Source organism: Bombus flavifrons, chromosome 10, assembly GCF_040668555.2.
Source record: "Bombus flavifrons isolate JBK064 chromosome 10, iyBomFlav1_principal, whole genome shotgun sequence".
NCBI classification, from domain to species: domain Eukaryota; kingdom Metazoa; phylum Arthropoda; class Insecta; order Hymenoptera; family Apidae; genus Bombus; species Bombus flavifrons.
In genome coordinates this window covers 7,630,814-7,650,052 of record NC_138451.1, presented here as the reverse complement: position 1 = coordinate 7,650,052, position 19,239 = coordinate 7,630,814, and the positions used below count along the sequence as shown (strand labels likewise).

Here is a 19,239-nt window from a genome sequence, read left to right as displayed (position 1 = left end):
TTCGTAGACAAAAACTAACCATCATAAACAACGGAAAATTAGATTTATTATATTAATTTATAATTTATTTCTCATCTTGCGGAACATACAGTTTTTTACTAACATTCAACTACTTTATAATTATAATATTCGGATTTAGCCTTCATCAATTTTTTTGGTACGAACGTAGACTAATGTTCTAAATTATCTTTTATGCTAATTAGGATTTACGTCCCTCACTGTGTAGCACGTGTTCAATCACGATTTGGCAATTAAAATATTTTTCGGTATAATAAAAGTTGATAGTTACATTATCAGGTCGTAAAAAAAAATTGTTAGTAAGTAGATGGAGATAGTTGTTTATATGTACAAAATATTGCACGTTTATGAGACAGGGAAATATATAGTCTCATAAACAATACGTAAGCGTGTAATTAAACTTTTAAGTACGCAAAAGTTATCTCAGGTACCTACTAGTACAAATATTTTATACCGATATCAATTAACACAGCATCTATTGGTACTATACAATTTTTAAATACAATATTGTATTATAGAGTACATAAAGTGAAGCATCGCACAAGGTTGATATATCGATTTAGTGTACCAACATATTTCATAACAAGCTCGGTATATTAGGTTATGACTAGCACAGTGTGTCAATGCAATTTATTGATCTTTCTATTACGATTTTACGTAACGATACGATTTCATTGAATGACCCAATCATAAATAATGTTATTCGATGATATCGTGCAATATCTACAATTGAACGTTACATACTTCATGTGGTTAACATGAGGTTATGAACACCATTATTTTTCCATGAAAGGCACATAAACTTATACACACATTTCGCGCACTGCTAATGTTTATAAAAATTTTTGTTATACATTTATTTTCCAGCACACAATGTATTACCTGAGTAAATAAATATAAATATTATGAAAAAGTAATAGAAGCACATTTGTATCACACTATCTTAAATATTCTATTTTTACATAAATTATATGTAAACAAATTTGTCTTATTTTCATTACATGAAGTTGAAAATTCTTTGATACTCGTAAAATGAAAATGTTAATACTATCTGTTAACGATAATGCTTATTTTCAGTCAAAATAATTTCTAATAATTAATTATTAAAAATTCTTAAATTATATAAAGTTCTTTGTGTAATCTACTATAATTTACCAATTAAATATTGCGTTATTTTATTCTACCGATTTTAAATGCACGATTTTACTTCAAATATATTAAAGATTTTTAATATATTAAATGCTTTGTCATAAAAATATTGAAAGCCTTGCAACTGCTAAATTCTTATGTTCTTTAAGCTAAAATGTCTGCAATTTTTCATTTCTTTCACTTAGTATAACGTATTTGATAGTTAAATACATAACTTGTTATACAATAGTTGTACACATTAAAGTATATACATATGCAAAAATGTGTATACACATCTAAAAGATGTCATTTCCTTCTTAGGTCCACTACTTCTATCACTGCAGTTACATCCAACTTACAGTGTTTTGCTTTCTGAAAAAATATTCTTTTGAACGTATGTAACAGATTATATTTACACAATCTGCATTAAAGTCATTTAGAATAATTACCGTGTATAGCGGAGGATCTGTTGGATGTGGATGAAATCCAGTTTCTCTGCAATTGGCAATAAATTCTAATCCATATTCTGGAGTCAAAATGAAAAATCCTGTTCTAAAGTAAAGAAATATATTCTTGAGTTAAAAAAAAATCCTTTTTTTATACATCCGGATATTTTTTCTTTTACTTACTCATCGTATTTAGGAGCACAAACAATAGCAATGGCTTCAGCCATCATAAGTTGATATGCACAATGTGTATGAAGATCAACACTAGATAGAAAGGCAGTCTGTGTAGGATGCGTCTGTGAAGTACAATTATTTTTTCTGTTTGCAAATTCACCCACTTCAGATGTTGTTTTCAATGATAATTTTACTTTAAATTCAAATATTACATACATGTATCCAACCAAGAGTAATCAAATTATGTTGATCCTGATAATCAAATATATCTTCTTCATTATATGTTACACAGGAATCTGGGGATCCAGTTTGTTCAGGAATTAATAAATGAGTAACAACTAATTTATTTCTTTCTAATTTGCCTGCTAATATACCACAAGTTTCTTTATTATTCATGGTGTTAGAGAATGCCAACATGAGGAAGTTTTGCATTAATTTAGTTGGCAGTACTATGTCTCTTAAAGTAAAACTGTCACAAAGTAAAGAAGGTTTTGTTGAGCGATCTATAGTGGGTCTATTAAAAAATACAATTATATAATTTAATATTATTTGTAAATTACTATAAAAATTCAATTTCTTTTTACATTATACTTACTTTTCTTTAGATGTTTGTGCAGTTATATCACTAGATGGACTTACTAATGGTCTTGATGGTATACTGGAAATCTTTTTAAGCTTGGCATCTTCAGGAGATGTTACACTTGCAACCATAGCAGCTTCTGCTGCTTTAACAGCTGCTAATGCAGCTAATTTGTTCTTTCTTTCTTCCTCTTCTCTCAACCTAGACAAATATTATATGTACATAATCATTATACATATCTATAAATATAAATATATATAAACTGAGTCACCTAAGGCTAGGACCTAAAATATTTTTGAAATGGTTAATTATATTAAAAAATGAATCATATATTTTTTGATGCATTTGATATAGTTCATCATACCTTATAAAAAATATTTGATTATTTATACAAGAATCCATTAGTTTAGATCTGGCATATTTCTCTACTATCCGTAGATGAATGCTTGTGAAGTAATTCATATAAATTACAAAAAAAAATCTCACGATGTGCTTGCTTACCAACAGATTTCATATTGAAATATCAGAATGTCTTTTGATTCTCAGATTCATCTCTTCTCCATCATTTTTGTCGCGATTTGGAAAGGGTCAATATTTCTAGCCTTAGATGACTCACCCTGTATAATTTATAAAATATTATAAAGTACTTTTCTAATTCTTCTTGTTTCAGTCTTTCCTTTTCAATTTTTTCTCTTTCTTTTACATCTTCCAGATACTTATTTAATTCTGTTTGATATTGTTCTAATAATTGTTTCTTTAATTCTTCAGCCTTAGGAAGTACTTTACGTAATGTTTGTTGATTATGCTCCTTATCTTTTAATGATACTGTGTCAAATTGTGGGTGATTTCTTATTTTTTCAACAAAAATCCTGTAATAATACATTTTTAAAAAATAAGTTGAATATCTTAAGTTATCATAAGTTATGTATTGTATTTAAAATCACATAGCTTACGTTATGAATTTGACATATAAAATATATGCATATTCAAGATTATTATCTTTCATGCACATATCTGCCATCCTAATCATCTCTACACCAGAACGATAATATCTGAAAAGTATTGAACAAATTAATAGTGTTAGAATTATTTAATTGTACTTAAAAATATATTTTTTAACAGGTTGCAACAATGATGTATGAAAAACAATTATAATAGGGCCTGACACCTTTGAGGTGGAATGTTACGGTCCATTTCTACTGTGGAAGCATAATCTGAGAGATTCTTCAACCGTGCTCGTGGATCTGATATGCCAACATTCTTCCAAGGATGTTTGGCACTGACACTTTTGATCTCTGACGTTTCCTTGCTCATTTAAAAATTTTAGGTTACGTTTAGTCAATATATTAATTCTTTATTACATCTGAAAAGATTTACTATCAGTGAATCCTCGTAGTTCTAAAATATACATAAACATTTACCCCATTTTAATTCTAATATATTAACAAAAATATATAATCAAAATAGCGATTGAGTTGATTAGAAAAATACGTCAAACTAATATGTCATCAGTCATCAAATGTTATCAATTGTCAGTGCTGCCAATGGAAAAATAAAAATTACTATTATTTGTTTTGGTAGTTAATGGTGTAGCAATTGTTAATTTAATACGTAGATAAAGATTTTTAATGGAAAACCTCTAAACAGCAGATATGTATGACACGTTTATAGCATGGAAGATGTTTAACTACTTTAGTGATAATTTATAATAATAATATCAATTTATTGTTATATATTATTTGATTATCAATATCGTTGTTGCATAAAGTAAAAATTTATTGTCAATAAACAATTCATTATTGTTGTTTTATCATCATATCGTTTACTAGGGTAATAACCTATATGTGTATCTTCAAGCATGTTTATTATAATATATATACAATTATTATATTATAGCATATTCCTAAAGGATTTTTAATTCATGAAAAATATTGTTTTTTGAAGTGGAAGTAAATAAATAGATACATATAATGGAAGAGAAAAATAAAAACAATGATGAAATTTCTCCACCTAAACAAGCCAGGGTTGATTCTTTCCAAAGTGAGTTACTATGTATATTATTATTTTAATATAAATCTGATATATTTACATTAAAAATATTAATATTTTGTACACAGGTGCATTTAGTGAATTAAAGAAATCAGAATTTTTCAGTGAACCATTACCTGGTTCTTCTAAAGTCACAAGTGCTTCAAAATTTAGTACACTGTTAGTCAGTTTAAAACAAGTATGATAATACAAGATTTTTTAGTATTTTATAATATTATATAATATAATGTATTGCTTATTTTTGTACATATATAATCTAATTTTAGAAAGGAAATCCATTATTGAAATTTATAACTAATGTTCCTTGGGAATTTTCTGAAATTGTACCAGATTATGTTATGGGAAAAACTACTTGTGCTCTTTTCTTATCGATACGTTATCATCAACTTAATCCTGACTATATTCATGAACGCTTGAAAGCCTTAGGAAACATGTATAACCTAAGAGTGCTTTTAGTACAGGTTCATTTTAATTATTGTTATTATATCTAATAGCATATGATTATATTATAAATGTAATGGTAAAATATTACAGGTAGATGTGGCAGAGCCTCATCATGCTTTGAAACATTTAACAAGAATTTGCATTCTGGCAGATTTAACACTAATGCTGGCCTGGAATGCAGAAGATGCAGGCAAAATTATTGAAACATACAAGATTTATGAAAATAAGCCACCTGATGCAATAATGGAACGAAGTGATACAGCACCATATCAAAAGGTATATGCATAATATAATTAATTTGAGAATTACAAATTTTTCTATATATATGTATTCTTTCAGTTAATGAATGCCTTGACAACAATTCGATCAGTCAATAAAACAGATGCCACAACTCTTTTATCAACCTTTGGTACATTAAGTGATCTGGTACAGGCACCATCAAATATACTTGCTCTTTGTCCTGGTGTTGGGATACAAAAAGCAGAAAGAATCCATAAAACGTTGCATGAACAATTTTTACGTCCTTCAAAGTCTGTAAAATAAGAATAAACAGGATATGACTTTATATGTGTAAATAAGTGTAACTCCGATGTTCTGTAAGATTATTCAGAATAAAATCTTTTATATTCTTTTATAAAATAATATTTATTGACTTTTATTATGTACTTTTTTATTGTACGTTGTTTACCTTCCATGTAACATTTTTCTAATACGATCGTATGTACATTTGTATATCGTAGAATACATTTTTTGATATACAATGATATAAAAATAAAAACTACAATTCGCGTTGTTGTTTTGCTACGATATTAAGAAAATGTACTACTATCACTTACAGAAAAAGAGGTCATTGGTTATTCTATATATCAGTGATTCTGATATTATGAAAAGATTATACAACTACAATTTCACGCTTTCTTTACGTTTGCTTACAATTACATCGTACAAACAATACAATCACAATTTTGTAGTAGTATTGAAGTACTTATGAAGTATATATATGTATGTAATAAATATAATGTAACCGTGTTGAGCAACAAGAAGTATGTACCCTCAATGTATCTTTTATTTATATTCCTCTTGTATCATCCAACGAATCATCAAATGCTGTATATTTTATACAGTAAATCTTGCACTATAAGATATATTCACTCATACAGTATCCAGTATAATTCGATCTATAACTTAATTAGAAATCCTTATCCTTTCTTGAATTTGAGCAATAATATCGATAGAGTCATAAACACGCATATCCAACAAAGCGTAGCGATGAAACCATTGTGAACTGTAGAGCGCGACATTGACCATCCCCTAGCTAGTATGGCTCTCATTGATTCTGTGCTCATTGTTAGAGGCATCGTATAACTAATAATTTTTAATAGTTTATGCATTCCTTCGATAGGCCAGATTATTCCACATAACATCACAATGGGTAGAAAAGCACCCATCGCAAGGTAAGTCGCGGTTCTTTCGTTTGCAGAGCAACATGCAATAACGAATCCTAAAGATTAAGTTTAGTTGAATAAACGTATAGTAATAATAGTTATTACGATTATTAAAATGATTCATACCGAAACACATTCCACACAATCCAGTGAGGACAGTCAGTAGGCCGATCAAACCGATATTACCTTCACACGTAATATTAAATATTGCAAACGAAACTATTAGAACCATTATCGATTGGCCTGCCATTATCGTGAATTGAGTTATAACTTGTGCGAAAAGAATTTCCGTTCCAGTGAGACCTGTCGATAGAAAAATCATCTATAATATTTAGTCTGGTTATTTTTATGTATATACTTAATAGCTTCTTATTTACCAGAAACTAAACTTCTTTCGAGAAGACCTTCGTTTCTTTCTAACAACATGGAGCCGGAAGTCAATGCAACCGACAAGAAAAAGATTATTCTGTAACATGAAAATTTTCATTGAATAAATAAAGTTAAGGAAATATAAAGTTTTCAAGATGATATTAATCAAATAGAAAATATTTAATCATAAACACTCACGTTAAAATAACACCTGGTGCTGCAAAGTCGGTGAAATTTGGATCCATAGGACCATATATTGGTTTTCTAAACTGTAAATCGAGAAACGTATGTTGTTATAAATTCTTACTATTTCTCGCCATTTCTTTTTTAAATTATCAACTTACATCAACCGGTATAGTTGATAGTTTTTCGCTGTAATTGCAAGCAATTGTCGTTTCCCGAGCAAATGCTTGAAACGAATTATAAATCTTTTTTTGAAGGAGGTACCCAATTTGCTGATCTAAAAGAAAAAAAAAAATAAATTCTCTCTCTTTTATGAAACTTCATAAATAACCGCTTATTTGATTATATCTTTTAGAGTCATAGATTTAAAAAAAAACTGATGAGATAAAATTCTGGAAATTATTTGAAAATTCTAATGGTAAACTCACTAGACATATCCATGACGATTTCCATGTTAGAGTAATCTATATCCCAGTCGTCGGCATCTTTTCCATACTTTATTCTCGCTTCCAAGGAATCCGTGTAATTCCAGGGAAACATTATGGCACCCCAAGCATAGCCACTTTTAACAGCATCTCTAGCAGCGTCTTCGGTGTCATATAGTACAGTGTCCACCTGTCTTTTATCTAATTGTTCTAAAAATCGACAACTTAACAAAGTCCAATTACAGCCTTCTGATGGCATACAATGTGCCACGTTGCTGCTGTTTAATTCGTGATTCACTATTGCCAGTTTCAGGCCTTCCGGATCTTTACCGATGGAGAGACAGAACAGAAGGATTTGAACGACTGGCAGACCGATGATAAACATAATCATGCTGAAAAGAACAAACATAAAATATATTTAAATTTTATTTCATTCTTTTTGCTTCTTAGCAACTTCCTCTTTTTCTCTCAAACTTTGTAATTTTCTAAATTTCAAGAAGGAATGCTATTTTATGCAACGTGTTAATTTAGTTACAATTTCACTTTTACTTACCCTACATTTCGCCACATCCACAGGAAGTTCTTCCATATAAGAGCCTTCATGTGCATTGGATTGACCATCCTAGACTTTCCATGACACTCATCTTCTGGTGGCAAATCTGACACCTGTATTACAATAATGTTATTTAATGTCAAATATGAAACGATATATAATACTTAGTCACCGAGACAAGGATTTAGAACGTACATTGAAATGATCGATGACGATGCTTTTCCTTCGACTAGAAACACTGACGTTGTCGCCAAATTCACCGCTCATTTCGTCATCTACGTTCTAAAAGAGAATATAAACGTATATAAAATATCAATTCTAGAAAGTATATAGAAAAACTGCCGGAACATTCACTTAAAAGAAACTCATTAATAATTTACGAGAAATTCATTTTTTAAAATTTGATAAAAACAAATAATGTATTACTGGAAACGAAGCTTACGAAACGAAGCTAGAAAAAGGTACAAACCAGGATTCATAAAGAATTGATAAAAAGACTATAGGACGGAGTTAACAAACAAATATAAAAACGTACACCTTCAGGAGGAACACCAGTAACACTGCTGAGGATGCTGCTTCTCCTTCGAAGACCCATATTTTGCCTTCTACTCAGCTTTAAAAATACATCCTCCAGGGTGTCCACGTTGTGCATCTCCATTAGTCTCGTCGGTGATTCTTCAGCCAATAGTCTACCACTCCTCATCAAACCAATGATACCAGCCTGTCTCGTTTCTTCGATATAGTGGGTGGTGATTATAATGGTTTTATTGCTGTTCTTCGTCAGATCGACAAGATGGTCCCAAATATTCTGTCGTAAAACAGGATCTACGCCCACTGTGGGTTCGTCCAGGATCATCAACTCTGGATCAGCCAGAAGAGCTGCGGCGAAAGAGACTCGTCTCTGTTGACCACCTGACAAATTCTTCACGAAACGATTTGCTGTTGGCAGCTGCAAAAACTGTTCAAACGACTCGCGTAAAATATTTCTTCTCGTGTCAGAAAAGTTATTTACGATGTGTCTTAATTTTCAACGAAAATACGATTCTCTTAGTTCTTTAATTTCTAGAAAGAGGCATTTGTTAAAAATGATATTTGCGATTATAAAGTGGTAAGTTAAGCTTTTTGTGAGTTTGACGTACCAAACTTTTGAATATTTTAGAATATTACGAGAACCGTAAATCATCAATTTTCTAAAAAGTTTAACCAATAAGATACGGAGTATGTGGAAATAATATATGCACTAATCATTTATTTGCATTAAACGGTTAAACGGTTGTACTTGATCATCGTATTACGTAAACAAGTGTGTTACAGCGAATCAATTAATCGTCCTGTTTGGACAAAAACTGAGCAACGTCATATTTGTCTTATAATCATCCGGCTTTTTTTCCCTCCCTCTTTTTACTCGTCTTAAATATCTACGTCATTACATGGTATTAATATTATTTCGATTGAAATGATCGAATCATGCCTTTATAAGAAACTGTAGCTTCTCCTGTACTTGCTCCGTGGTCATACCAGCGCACCAACCGAAGTATATGAACGTTTCCTTTATAGAGAATTCGCCGTACAATGCGATTTCTTGCGGCATATAACCCACTCGTGGACCAGGAACACCTGATCCTTTGGAGCCTGGTCGACCACCGAGTACCCAGATTTCACCGGAATTCAGACGCCTTCGACCCACGATGCAAGAGAGCAATGTGGTCTTTCCGCAACCGCTTGCGCCGAGCAGACCGTATCTGAAAACGAATATAATTATTATTAGTCATTTTTATCGTTACTAATTGAATATTAATTTTTTTTTATGTAATAAGTGATCTATCATAGCTTGTGATTGTATATTGTACATATGTAATAAATATTTCGAAATGTTTCAATGCTGACAAATAGGTAGACTGAATATTTGTGGAGATTCACTGATTTCATCATTTATTTTTTATTAACCATATATTTCATATATATTTGCATATCACGTGCATCCTGTATCTTGAAGTTTCTCATAAAAATCCGTCGTTTAGCGATAGCCATTTAACGAATATTGCGAAAGAAATATGTACGAATTTTTTTATCAGACGTAATATACAGGGTGGTTGGTAACTGGCGGTACAAGCGCAAAGGGGGTGATTCTACGCGAAAAAAGAAGTCGAAAATATAGAACAAAATTTTTTTTTTATTTTTTTCTTTTTTTTTAATTTTTCCATCGAGACAACGATCTACAGTGAGATCCGTTATAACGAGACGCGATAAAGTGCACGCGTACCGAGCGAAAATTCAAAGTCGATTTTCTCGAAAACAAAGTCTCAAACGAAAAATTTTTATTCTATATTTTCGACTTCTTTTTTCACGTAAAATCACCCCCTTTCCGCTTGTACCACCAGTTACCAACCACCCTGTATTTATCAATTTTCTACAATGCTATTGAATAAATAATATATCTTTGTTTTCGTGTATTACGCGTAGTTCATATGATAATTGTTATCTTATTGTCCAAAGCTATTTGCATTATTTTCGATTTAGGAATGCTATTACAAGATTAGCTACATGATTTTTATATCGTGTTATTAGGTATAATGGCAGTTTCATGTAAAAAACGAAGCAGGTTACAATTATAGTGACGTAGAAAAGTCAACTTCCTTGTGACTTCAGTAATTGACGATCATTTTTCCATGTAAGATATATCCACAATATCTTAATGTCTTACACTTTGTTTTAATGGTCACGCGATAACAACCTTGTTATCTGCATAAATAATTGCCTCATTATTCAGAAAGACAAGAAAATATCTGGCTGCAATTTTGTTATACGTAAACGTTATTTGTAGAGAATGTTTTAAATATTACTTTGATTTGTATTAAAAAATAACACGATTAAATTGTATGTCTCGGACGAGAACGATCAAAGGGCAGTACTTCGTACATTCCTTAACAACGATATTTCATGATCAAATATTAGCACATCTTTGCCGATCTACTATTTCCTCTTCCAAGTTTCCAACAAAGCAATCACTAATGTTTCGTGAAAAAGTTCAGCAAATACATAAAGAGACGAGACTTGAGCCTCTCCTATATTGTCTCAATTGTGAATTACCTCATCACGCCTCAATCGACTAAACCAACTAATTCAATGTTTTCATTCAGTCATCGCGAAGATAAGGAACAAGAAAATTCAACGTCACTGATTTGTCTAATATTATCAAATGCCCCACAGCGCTAGACACACTTTTATATTCTGATATTTTACCCTATGCGCAGTTATGACTGGGACAGCCAGAATTAATGCTCGAGTGGCGTAGAGTTAATTCACTTAGCGTTGAATTTTACATATGGGAAAATTAAATATAAAGTGAAATCGTCTTTCATTCGATAAAAATGTTACAGTTTCTGTCGATCAATTCACGAGATCATTCACCTTGTTCCGTTAACTCGTGGAAGAGAAAAGAGATGTAAATCAAAATAAGAAGAGAAATGGTAGATTTGCATATGAATTTTGGCTGTGGCAACGTTAGTCGTAGAAGAAAGAGTTAATTAGGAAACTTACATCGTGCCTTTCGGCACGGTCATATTCAGCCCATCCAAAATAATATTCGGGTTATTCTTGGAGCCATACTTTTTGTAGGCTCTCCTCACGTACACCGCTTGCCTCTTTTTCGTATCCAGAGTTGAGGATTGCGTTTGAAGCGGAGGTCTTCGAGTTTTCAGTTCCAAGGAAGCGGGCAGTATGCCTGACGGACTGCTGGCGTCCTCCATTTCTACGACAGAGGAAATAGTTAGTATTTCCGTGAAAGTGATTCATAATCGATGAACCATTTCACGCACCATACGTTTACGTTCTGATCGTTGGCTGACTAAAAGGAATGCTTAAAATCTACCGTATTTTGCTGCAGCCACTATGAAAATGATTCGACACTGCATACTATTGGCCAAAAATTTCCAACCACTCTTATTTTTAAGAGCAATCGATTGCAATTGAAAATAGTATGTCAGAGAAGTTTTAAAGCGCGCGCAAAATACTGATGCAATTTATCGATAACGGTGTTGGTACAGATTATATGGAATGATGATTCTTTGTCGCAAAATTGATATTCCTTTTATTTAAAAACACGTCTGATTCGAGCTATTTGCGGATTTAATTTCAATAATGTATACTGTTTTAAATACATAGCGTTAACAAACAAGGAAAGAAATATTTCAACGGAAAAGAAATATTTGCGTGTACATTTGTACTTTTAATTTGTTATTCACTTTCAGCGTTTTTTCTAATACGTTTTTTTAACAGTACGTATCTCACACTATGGTTATGCTAGAAAATGACGAGGATCGATATTACACAGCGAGTATACTACGACTAAATTATTTCGCATGATTAATAGAATTATATCGACAAGTTTAAGGAGGTTTTAGCTGTTTCCTAGTTGAAATAACAGCTGAGTAAGAGGCAACAACAGGTAAAAGTGATTAATTACAGTTACATCTAGCTTCACCTGTTTCTGTATCACGTGCACTGCCATGTTTGTACAGAGCAACCTGTTCAACGCTACAGTTCCAAACGCCTCTAAACATAATCTATTCGAATCATTAGTGTCGCAACTGGGAGCGTTAGAAACGTAACAAAATTTTCACAATGGATTAAAAGACGCGTAACGAAAATTAGTATTCTCTTTTTCTACCTGTGAATCATCAGGCGAGATTTTAACAATATCGCATGACTCAAGTAACGTGGAAATTACCAGAGAAAAATGTATAATTTTTCAAGTTAACGTAATAAATTCATGGATACTGAAATTTAGTAAAATCATGTCACTTATTGTCAATATCTACGGCGTTGATTTCAGTCAGATGGACAGATGACTATAGCGACAATATCACACAATACGAAGGATATTACACGATAAATACAGTACGATAATGACAACTATATCGCTAGAAAGATGTCGTAAATGTATCTCTATCTTTCATCTCCAAAATTGTTCAATCTATTTTATTCCAACCCATTTTTCCTAAAAAATAATTTCAGATATTAAAAATCGACAATTTCGTATACGATCGTTAGATTTTTTAAATCGATACATAAATTGTTCAACGAAGTCAACACTGAAAAACATCTTTTTCGCTTATCGTGGAGATCGTTAACCCATTTGCATCCAAGTGCGGATTAGTCCGTGCGCTGCAACTGTATTCTATCACCAAGAACGGATTATTACGCAATTGCACGACTTTCTTCTATCACCAAGCGCGTATTATTACGCGCGCTGCCACTGCTTTTTATTTCAGTCACTAAGTATTCTTCAGATGTGAGAGATCACGTTTGACCCGTTTGTCAACATCTCGCCTATATCAGTTTATTATTTTCTAAACAAGTCTTACTTTTGTTGTGAAAATCTTTTTAACTGCCACCGTGAGCAAGTACCGTCAATCTTAATTAAATTTAACAAATTCAAATTTAAAAAATATTCTAATTTTATAACGTAAACTAAAGCGATGCGTTGCACGCTTATCTAAACGTACTCGAAGAGAAACGGTCTTTAAATGCCATATTTGCGATGTACCATTATGTATTGACCATTTTAAAGAATTCCACGAGAAATAATATGATTTAATTTTCATTTTAATCTAAATCATTTTTTTTTTAAATAAATAATTTTTATTTTTTTCCTCTGTTATAAAGAATGTAAGATGCGATGTTTGAGAAGTAACATCATTGTCTACCAATCGTTTCGAACAGTAAATTCTCGATAAATTCCATGAAGAATTCGGCTGTCATTTACCTACGACCGCTGCTGATGCCTTCAACTGTCCTGTTAACCAAATCTCAACGTGATCGTCGCGATGAAATGAGACTACGAATTCTTAAAGTTTCAATGATTAATATTTATATAAGTAATAAATTTTATATTGGTTTGTATAAATTCCACTATCGTGAAAGTAGAGACGAAAGTATCGTGCAAGTGGATAGAAGATGATACCTCATATGGAAATTCGACAAGAGAATTTATGTGACAGCACTAATAAAAAATCACAATATATCACGCGCAATATACTGCCAAAAGGTTCCTTTAGGAAGTATTTAAATATTCTAGTGAGTCATCGGTATACGCAACGAAGTTACCGAAACACATGTTCTAAAAAATGTAACCTTGTATAGGTAAATTTTATTTTACCAAATTATTCGAAACCAAAATCCGTAGGAAATTAACAAACTATGAAGGTAGAAATTTATGCTTCGAAAACGATGTAGCTTTCAAACTTTTCTTAAACGGCGTACAACTCGCGTTCATCTTTTGTCCTTTTAGCTAAGCTTGGATCGTTCTAAAATCGTGTCGCGTCCCTGAAAAGATCCGTTCGAGTGGACAACGACCAGTTCTCGCAACCGAAATTGCACAACTCGATGGTTGTCGAAAAGGAGAAAGAAAGGCGGTAAAAGGCGCGAAGAAAACGAAAGAAAGAGATACGTATATCGGATCGGGCGAACGTTCGAGGACGTTGAGACGCGGCCATCGACAAAATCGAAGAAAACGCGCGGGAACGAAAGCCCGATTGAACTTTCTTCGGTTGGCTGGACCAGCCGGAGTTAAGTGAGAGTGAGTTTGTTACACGCGTTGCATCACTCACGAATCACGAAACGAAAGACCGCGTTGATTGTGTACGAAGGATTCTCCATTGCCTCGGCTATCGTCACGACCTTTCTACGCAGGTTCTTTCGAACGATTTCCCTAAATTGTCTAATAACACATTTGCATCGTGGCTCTACGTGGAGCGACGCTTGGTTTGTTTTCTTCTTCTTTTCCGTGCAACCAAAATTCTGATTGACAGTACAGCATAACACGGTTTGCGAAATCGGCCAAATACGCCTAATCATCGTATTTTCGCCTGGAAGATTTGCCGGATACGCTTGGCCAGAAATTACAAGAATCTACGACGGAGAAACTCGATCACCGTGAAATTCATTCAGACCGACCTCGATAAAGTTACCTGGTATTAACAAATATGACGCAACTTTGTTCGATTTAAATGTATGATATTTCGTCGATGAAAAAACAGTTGCACGAAATGAAAGATTACGTATAAAATCATTCGCGGGAAAGGGCTACTACTTTTATCAAACTATATCGTATCTTCTATCGTATTTGATCGTTAACTTATAGCCTTCCTTATGCCAAGAATTTGGAAATTTTTAAATGTTCACTCTTCCAGTAAAGGAACGAGCTGAGTGTCTTTCTCTTTGTCCTACGATATATTATTATTTTTTGTTATAATATATTCGATTCATCATCTGAGAAATCGATTACTTTATATTCAGTTTCTGTGATTTGTCGAGTCGACAAAGCTGGCCAATTCTATGAAAATATTTCTACATAATATTGTGATAAACACGTAGTGTAATGGTTTCTGCAAGTCTTACCTCGTTAAGCTATAAATTATATTGATACTTCATTCGAATTTTTAAAAGCATAAATCTGCGAAGTAGATAGATCATGTTGATTAAGTTTGAAACGTGGTAGTGTCTTTCTTTTTTGTGAAATCGCACATTTCTCTTTTAACGAAATATGCTATATGCATAGCTCTTGAAATACGTTTACATGTGAGCTACAGTTTTTGTAACTTATGCAATAATGCGTTGCGCAATAGTATTTAAAATTAGGATTTTATCCTTCTTATATTCGTTCACGGTTGAGAACCTTTCTTCGTGTAAAGAGAGTTGGAAAATCATAAAATACAAGACCGACGATTAATCATTCAACAAAAGCTTGAGGAAGTAACTTTTCATATTTCATGGAAAACGAACAAGGACATGTTTGACTATATGTTGCGAACATGTAAACAACCGGATGTGGAAAAAGAGACAAGCGTCAAGCAGATTGGTAAATATCCTCGAGTTCATAGTAGACGTGCAAGTTCATTGAAGAAGAGCTGTCCACGCGAAGGTCCAAAGAAATGGAAAGTGATTAGACGCAACTTTGGATAAGCGCATCTTTCTCAATATGTTGTCGGTAGAGAAACAAAGATATCTGAAGAAATACTCATTGTGGAAGACAGTGAAATATTTTAATGCCACGAATATGTGGAAAATTTTGAGAAAATGAAAAAATTCCATTCTTTGGCTTTTTTATTCTAGTCCTGCGATAGAATTTATGTTACTGTTAGTAGAATAAATTCCGGATTTCTTAGCAAGAGGTAAATGTCAAATTATGAATAAATAATTATTAGGAAAAATTAACAGTTCTTTATTTATTACTTCGTATAATATGTGTTTGTCAAAAATGATTAAAAGAACGAATGGAATTATAATCGAAATTTGTATCTTGATTGTAATCTTCTTTCGGTCTATTTCTAGACAAAAATGGTTAATTCGCATAATTAAATATCATTCAACAGTGAAAACGACCTTCACGCAGAACGTGCGTGCGTAAACGATCTTAAGTTTTCCAAGAACTCGATCGACCGAAGCAAAAATTACGATGAAGTTAAATACATGAGTTTAATAACGTATAATTACAGATAACTTGCATTAAAATGATAATTTGAAATAATGAAAATGAAGTCATTTCCACTAGTGACGAAGTAATTGTTAAGAGAATTTCAATTTATTAAAACTCGTAAGATAAATAGAAAAGGATTGGGTTTTACTATTTTCTGTATGCAATAAAATGTCCGAACAGATTCTCTGATTATATGAGAATGATTATCGAAATCCTATCGAAAGCCTAATTATTGAATTCAAAAAGACAATAGAAGAGACAATAGAATTCAACATCAATGAAATATACAAATGAAATAAATATTTTAGAAATTTCAGAACATCCATGTAGTCTATTGTTTCTTATTTTTGCATATTGAATTTACCTCTAAAATTGTACACGTGTTTTGGAACGTACTGTACTATTCCATAATAATTTATTTGCTTAACAGATTAACCGGAATAAAAAATACTTGGAAAGACGTACTATATTTTTTTCATTTCTACTCTAATCTCTCTTAAATGTTCAATTTACGATCATGTTTCTTCGTAATTTCTATAGTGTTACATTAACGCTATCTACGTACGCCACTAGGCTATTTGATGCAATTTAAATTACGAGACTTAATTAAACCGAGACTGATTGCAATCTAAATTGTCGTGAAACCAAATGTGTATTAAAAACAGTTATGAAACATTATGTTCTCTGATGATTTCGTCATATTGTACAGAACTCCTTATTTTGGCTCTACTGAAGGTTACAATTTTGCTGATGTTTTGTAGTATCAAATTTGCAGGAATTCGGATCGATTATTACATTCGAAACTTAATATTTCCTTTAGAAATTCTCAGGTTCCACTACCATTTAGGTTTTTAGTACCACATCAGGTTTGTACTAACATGCAACATTAACATAATGTCAATATTATGGTAATTGTCATTCCTACTACACATGACATGTGTCAACAATGATATCATCCTGCGTGTTCATATTCTCTTATGCTCGTAATGCATTCGAAATTTTAAGCAAGACATTTTCAAAGTTAATGTGACTGGATTAGTCTACTCGAAAATTTTTCCATTACTCTCAAATTCACGTGTTACGATATACAGATATTCTTTTTTATTTGTGACGCAATAGAATTACGTTAATTATAATTGTATGATTGTGTTCTGATTATGCTTGCAAAGACTTTCTATTTCATTTTACTCCCTTTAAATTGTTTTTCTCTGGGCTAGAAAATGTTTCTTCTTAATGAGCTTTAAACTGTTATTGTCATTTCATCTTTTGCGTTAGAATAACGAGCATAATTATGTTTCGACAGTTTCTATTACATCGTTACTGTTAATTTTAGTAATATACGTATGCTTTCATTAATCATTTATTGTGCATATCACGGAATAATACAGAATGTAATTGCGTAATGTTTGCTGCAATCTATAAACAAAAGCATAAATTTCGGCATACGCTTCGTAAAGTTTGAAATAAAGAACTGTAAACTAAAAGAAGAAAAGAAAGGCTGAAGGCTTCAAGTTTTCGTCACTTGTATGTACATCAGTTGTGAATTCTGGTCGAAAGTTTTAAATGTGATTTCCATCTCTTTGCATAAAGAAAATATGATATTCGATATGAACAATGGGATTATCGTTTAATTAACAGCTAATAAATAAATGATCGCAATTAACAGCTCGTTAGTCCTCATTCTTAACGAATTACACGTAAATCGTCAAAGCAACGTCAACGCGGAGTACACGGGATTAATATTTTTTATACGAATCAAATTATCTTTGCTTGAAATTTCACAAGCGAAACTTGATATAATTTCCCCATTGTACATTCTCACATTATACAATCCTAGCAAACGTTAACGCGTGCTTGTTAAAAGACTTCCTTCCGTTACTTGCCACGCTTTGAATAAAATTTTAAATAAAACTTCCACACAAACTTGACTTTCAATAGTTGATATCATCATCGATACTATTTCAAACGATATAATATCTATTCTAGCTCGAATGATCCGGCACCTGTAATCTGTGATCAAATCACCTTTCCCTGTTCTTCCTTTTCATACGTTCGTCTCACAGGCAACCACTAACCTGCGACGCGTACTCCGGCAACGACGAATAGCAGCTTCCTCAACAGCGAACAACGAGCACCGTACCGATATCTCGACTCAATTGCATCGCACGGTTCGATCGTTCATTGGCAACTCCATCGTGTTCGAAAATATCCGTATCCAGCAAATGCCACCACTGACTTGCGACGATATCTTTCAATCACTTTCAATATTAAAATAGATATCAGCTGGAACAAGGCAGATAGATTGTTTTTCTCGTTAGAACATTCTGCTGCTTCCCCAGTGCCAACGATGCTCCCGGAAGCTTGGTTTCCCCTTCACCTAGCGTTTCTCCACACAAAATAAGAAAGACTCTCGAACGAACCACGATTTTCCTTACTGTCACTTCTTGCTCGAAAATTCCTTGCAAATTGGTCGGAGGAGTTTTGAGTCGCGCAAGTGGTTGCCGGTCGAGAAATGGCAACCAGGAAACAGGTAACGCGATGGAAGAGTGGCCTGGCTGCAGTGCCACTGAGGACTAACTCGGTTGGCTACAGAGCGGAGAATCAAATGCTTGTGCAATACGTCGGAGCAGTGTTCACCGCCACGGCAGCGGCCAGACCAGTTTGCAGTGGGGGCAATCGCGGGTCCCGGATTATTACAAATGCACGCGTCCAACCACGTATTCGCGGGTTGAAGAATTTTCTTAGAAACGAACCACCGTCTTTGCCTGGCCGTGTTTTTATCCACAGCTACATTTTTTTGCGATCTCAACGACGCGTTTAATCTTCTGGCTACAGTCTTCAGGCTATAGGATTCAGGTCTCCTGATTTCGATTCCGAAATGCGGGATTCAGAGTTTAGAGTCGAGGAGCAGATTTCAGGCATTAAAATTCCAAGAGCGCAGGATTA

At 32.8% G+C, this 19,239-nt stretch overlaps 3 protein-coding genes across 5 annotated transcripts; 1 reads left to right on the top strand and 2 right to left on the bottom strand.

Moving 5' to 3' along the window:
- Positions 1 to 43: 43 nt before the first annotated feature.
- Positions 44 to 3,904, bottom strand: LOC138183798 (STAM-binding protein). Its single transcript, XM_069121191.1, has 9 exons — positions 3,768 to 3,904; positions 3,515 to 3,709; positions 3,300 to 3,398; positions 2,994 to 3,215; positions 2,362 to 2,547; positions 1,983 to 2,280; positions 1,776 to 1,888; positions 1,596 to 1,698; positions 44 to 1,518 (listed from the first exon to the last, which is right to left on the bottom strand). Exons 2-9 carry the CDS (start codon positions 3,658 to 3,660, stop codon positions 1,453 to 1,455), a joined length of 1,233 nt encoding a protein of 410 aa, XP_068977292.1. The 5' UTR covers positions 3,661 to 3,709; positions 3,768 to 3,904; the 3' UTR covers positions 44 to 1,452.
- Positions 3,864 to 5,845, top strand: Ercc1 (DNA excision repair protein Ercc1). Of its 2 annotated transcripts, none has more exons than XM_069121192.1 (6): positions 3,864 to 4,176; positions 4,291 to 4,386; positions 4,464 to 4,573; positions 4,662 to 4,856; positions 4,930 to 5,115; positions 5,179 to 5,845. In XM_069121192.1, exons 2-6 carry the CDS (start codon positions 4,317 to 4,319, stop codon positions 5,380 to 5,382), a joined length of 765 nt encoding a protein of 254 aa, XP_068977293.1. In that variant the 5' UTR covers positions 3,864 to 4,176; positions 4,291 to 4,316; the 3' UTR covers positions 5,383 to 5,845. The 2 variants fall into 2 exon arrangements, with proteins under 2 accessions (XP_068977293.1, XP_068977294.1); XM_069121193.1 differs by having other exon boundaries at positions 4,243 to 4,386.
- A 42-nt stretch (positions 5,846 to 5,887) lies between these two features.
- Positions 5,888 to 18,904, bottom strand: LOC138183793 (ABC transporter G family member 23). 2 transcript variants are annotated; one of them, XM_069121179.1, is made up of 13 exons: positions 18,714 to 18,904; positions 18,369 to 18,576; positions 11,355 to 11,565; positions 9,286 to 9,556; positions 8,350 to 8,772; positions 8,010 to 8,096; positions 7,815 to 7,927; positions 7,265 to 7,653; positions 6,998 to 7,113; positions 6,852 to 6,922; positions 6,662 to 6,750; positions 6,411 to 6,587; positions 5,888 to 6,340 (listed from the first exon to the last, which is right to left on the bottom strand). In XM_069121179.1, the coding sequence occupies exons 3-13, from the start codon at positions 11,561 to 11,563 to the stop codon at positions 6,039 to 6,041; spliced, it is 2,247 nt and encodes a 748-aa protein (XP_068977280.1). In that variant the 5' UTR covers positions 11,564 to 11,565; positions 18,369 to 18,576; positions 18,714 to 18,904; the 3' UTR covers positions 5,888 to 6,038. The 2 variants fall into 2 exon arrangements, with proteins under 2 accessions (XP_068977280.1, XP_068977279.1); XM_069121178.1 differs by having other exon boundaries at positions 18,369 to 18,904.
- Positions 18,905 to 19,239: the final 335 nt, after the last annotated feature.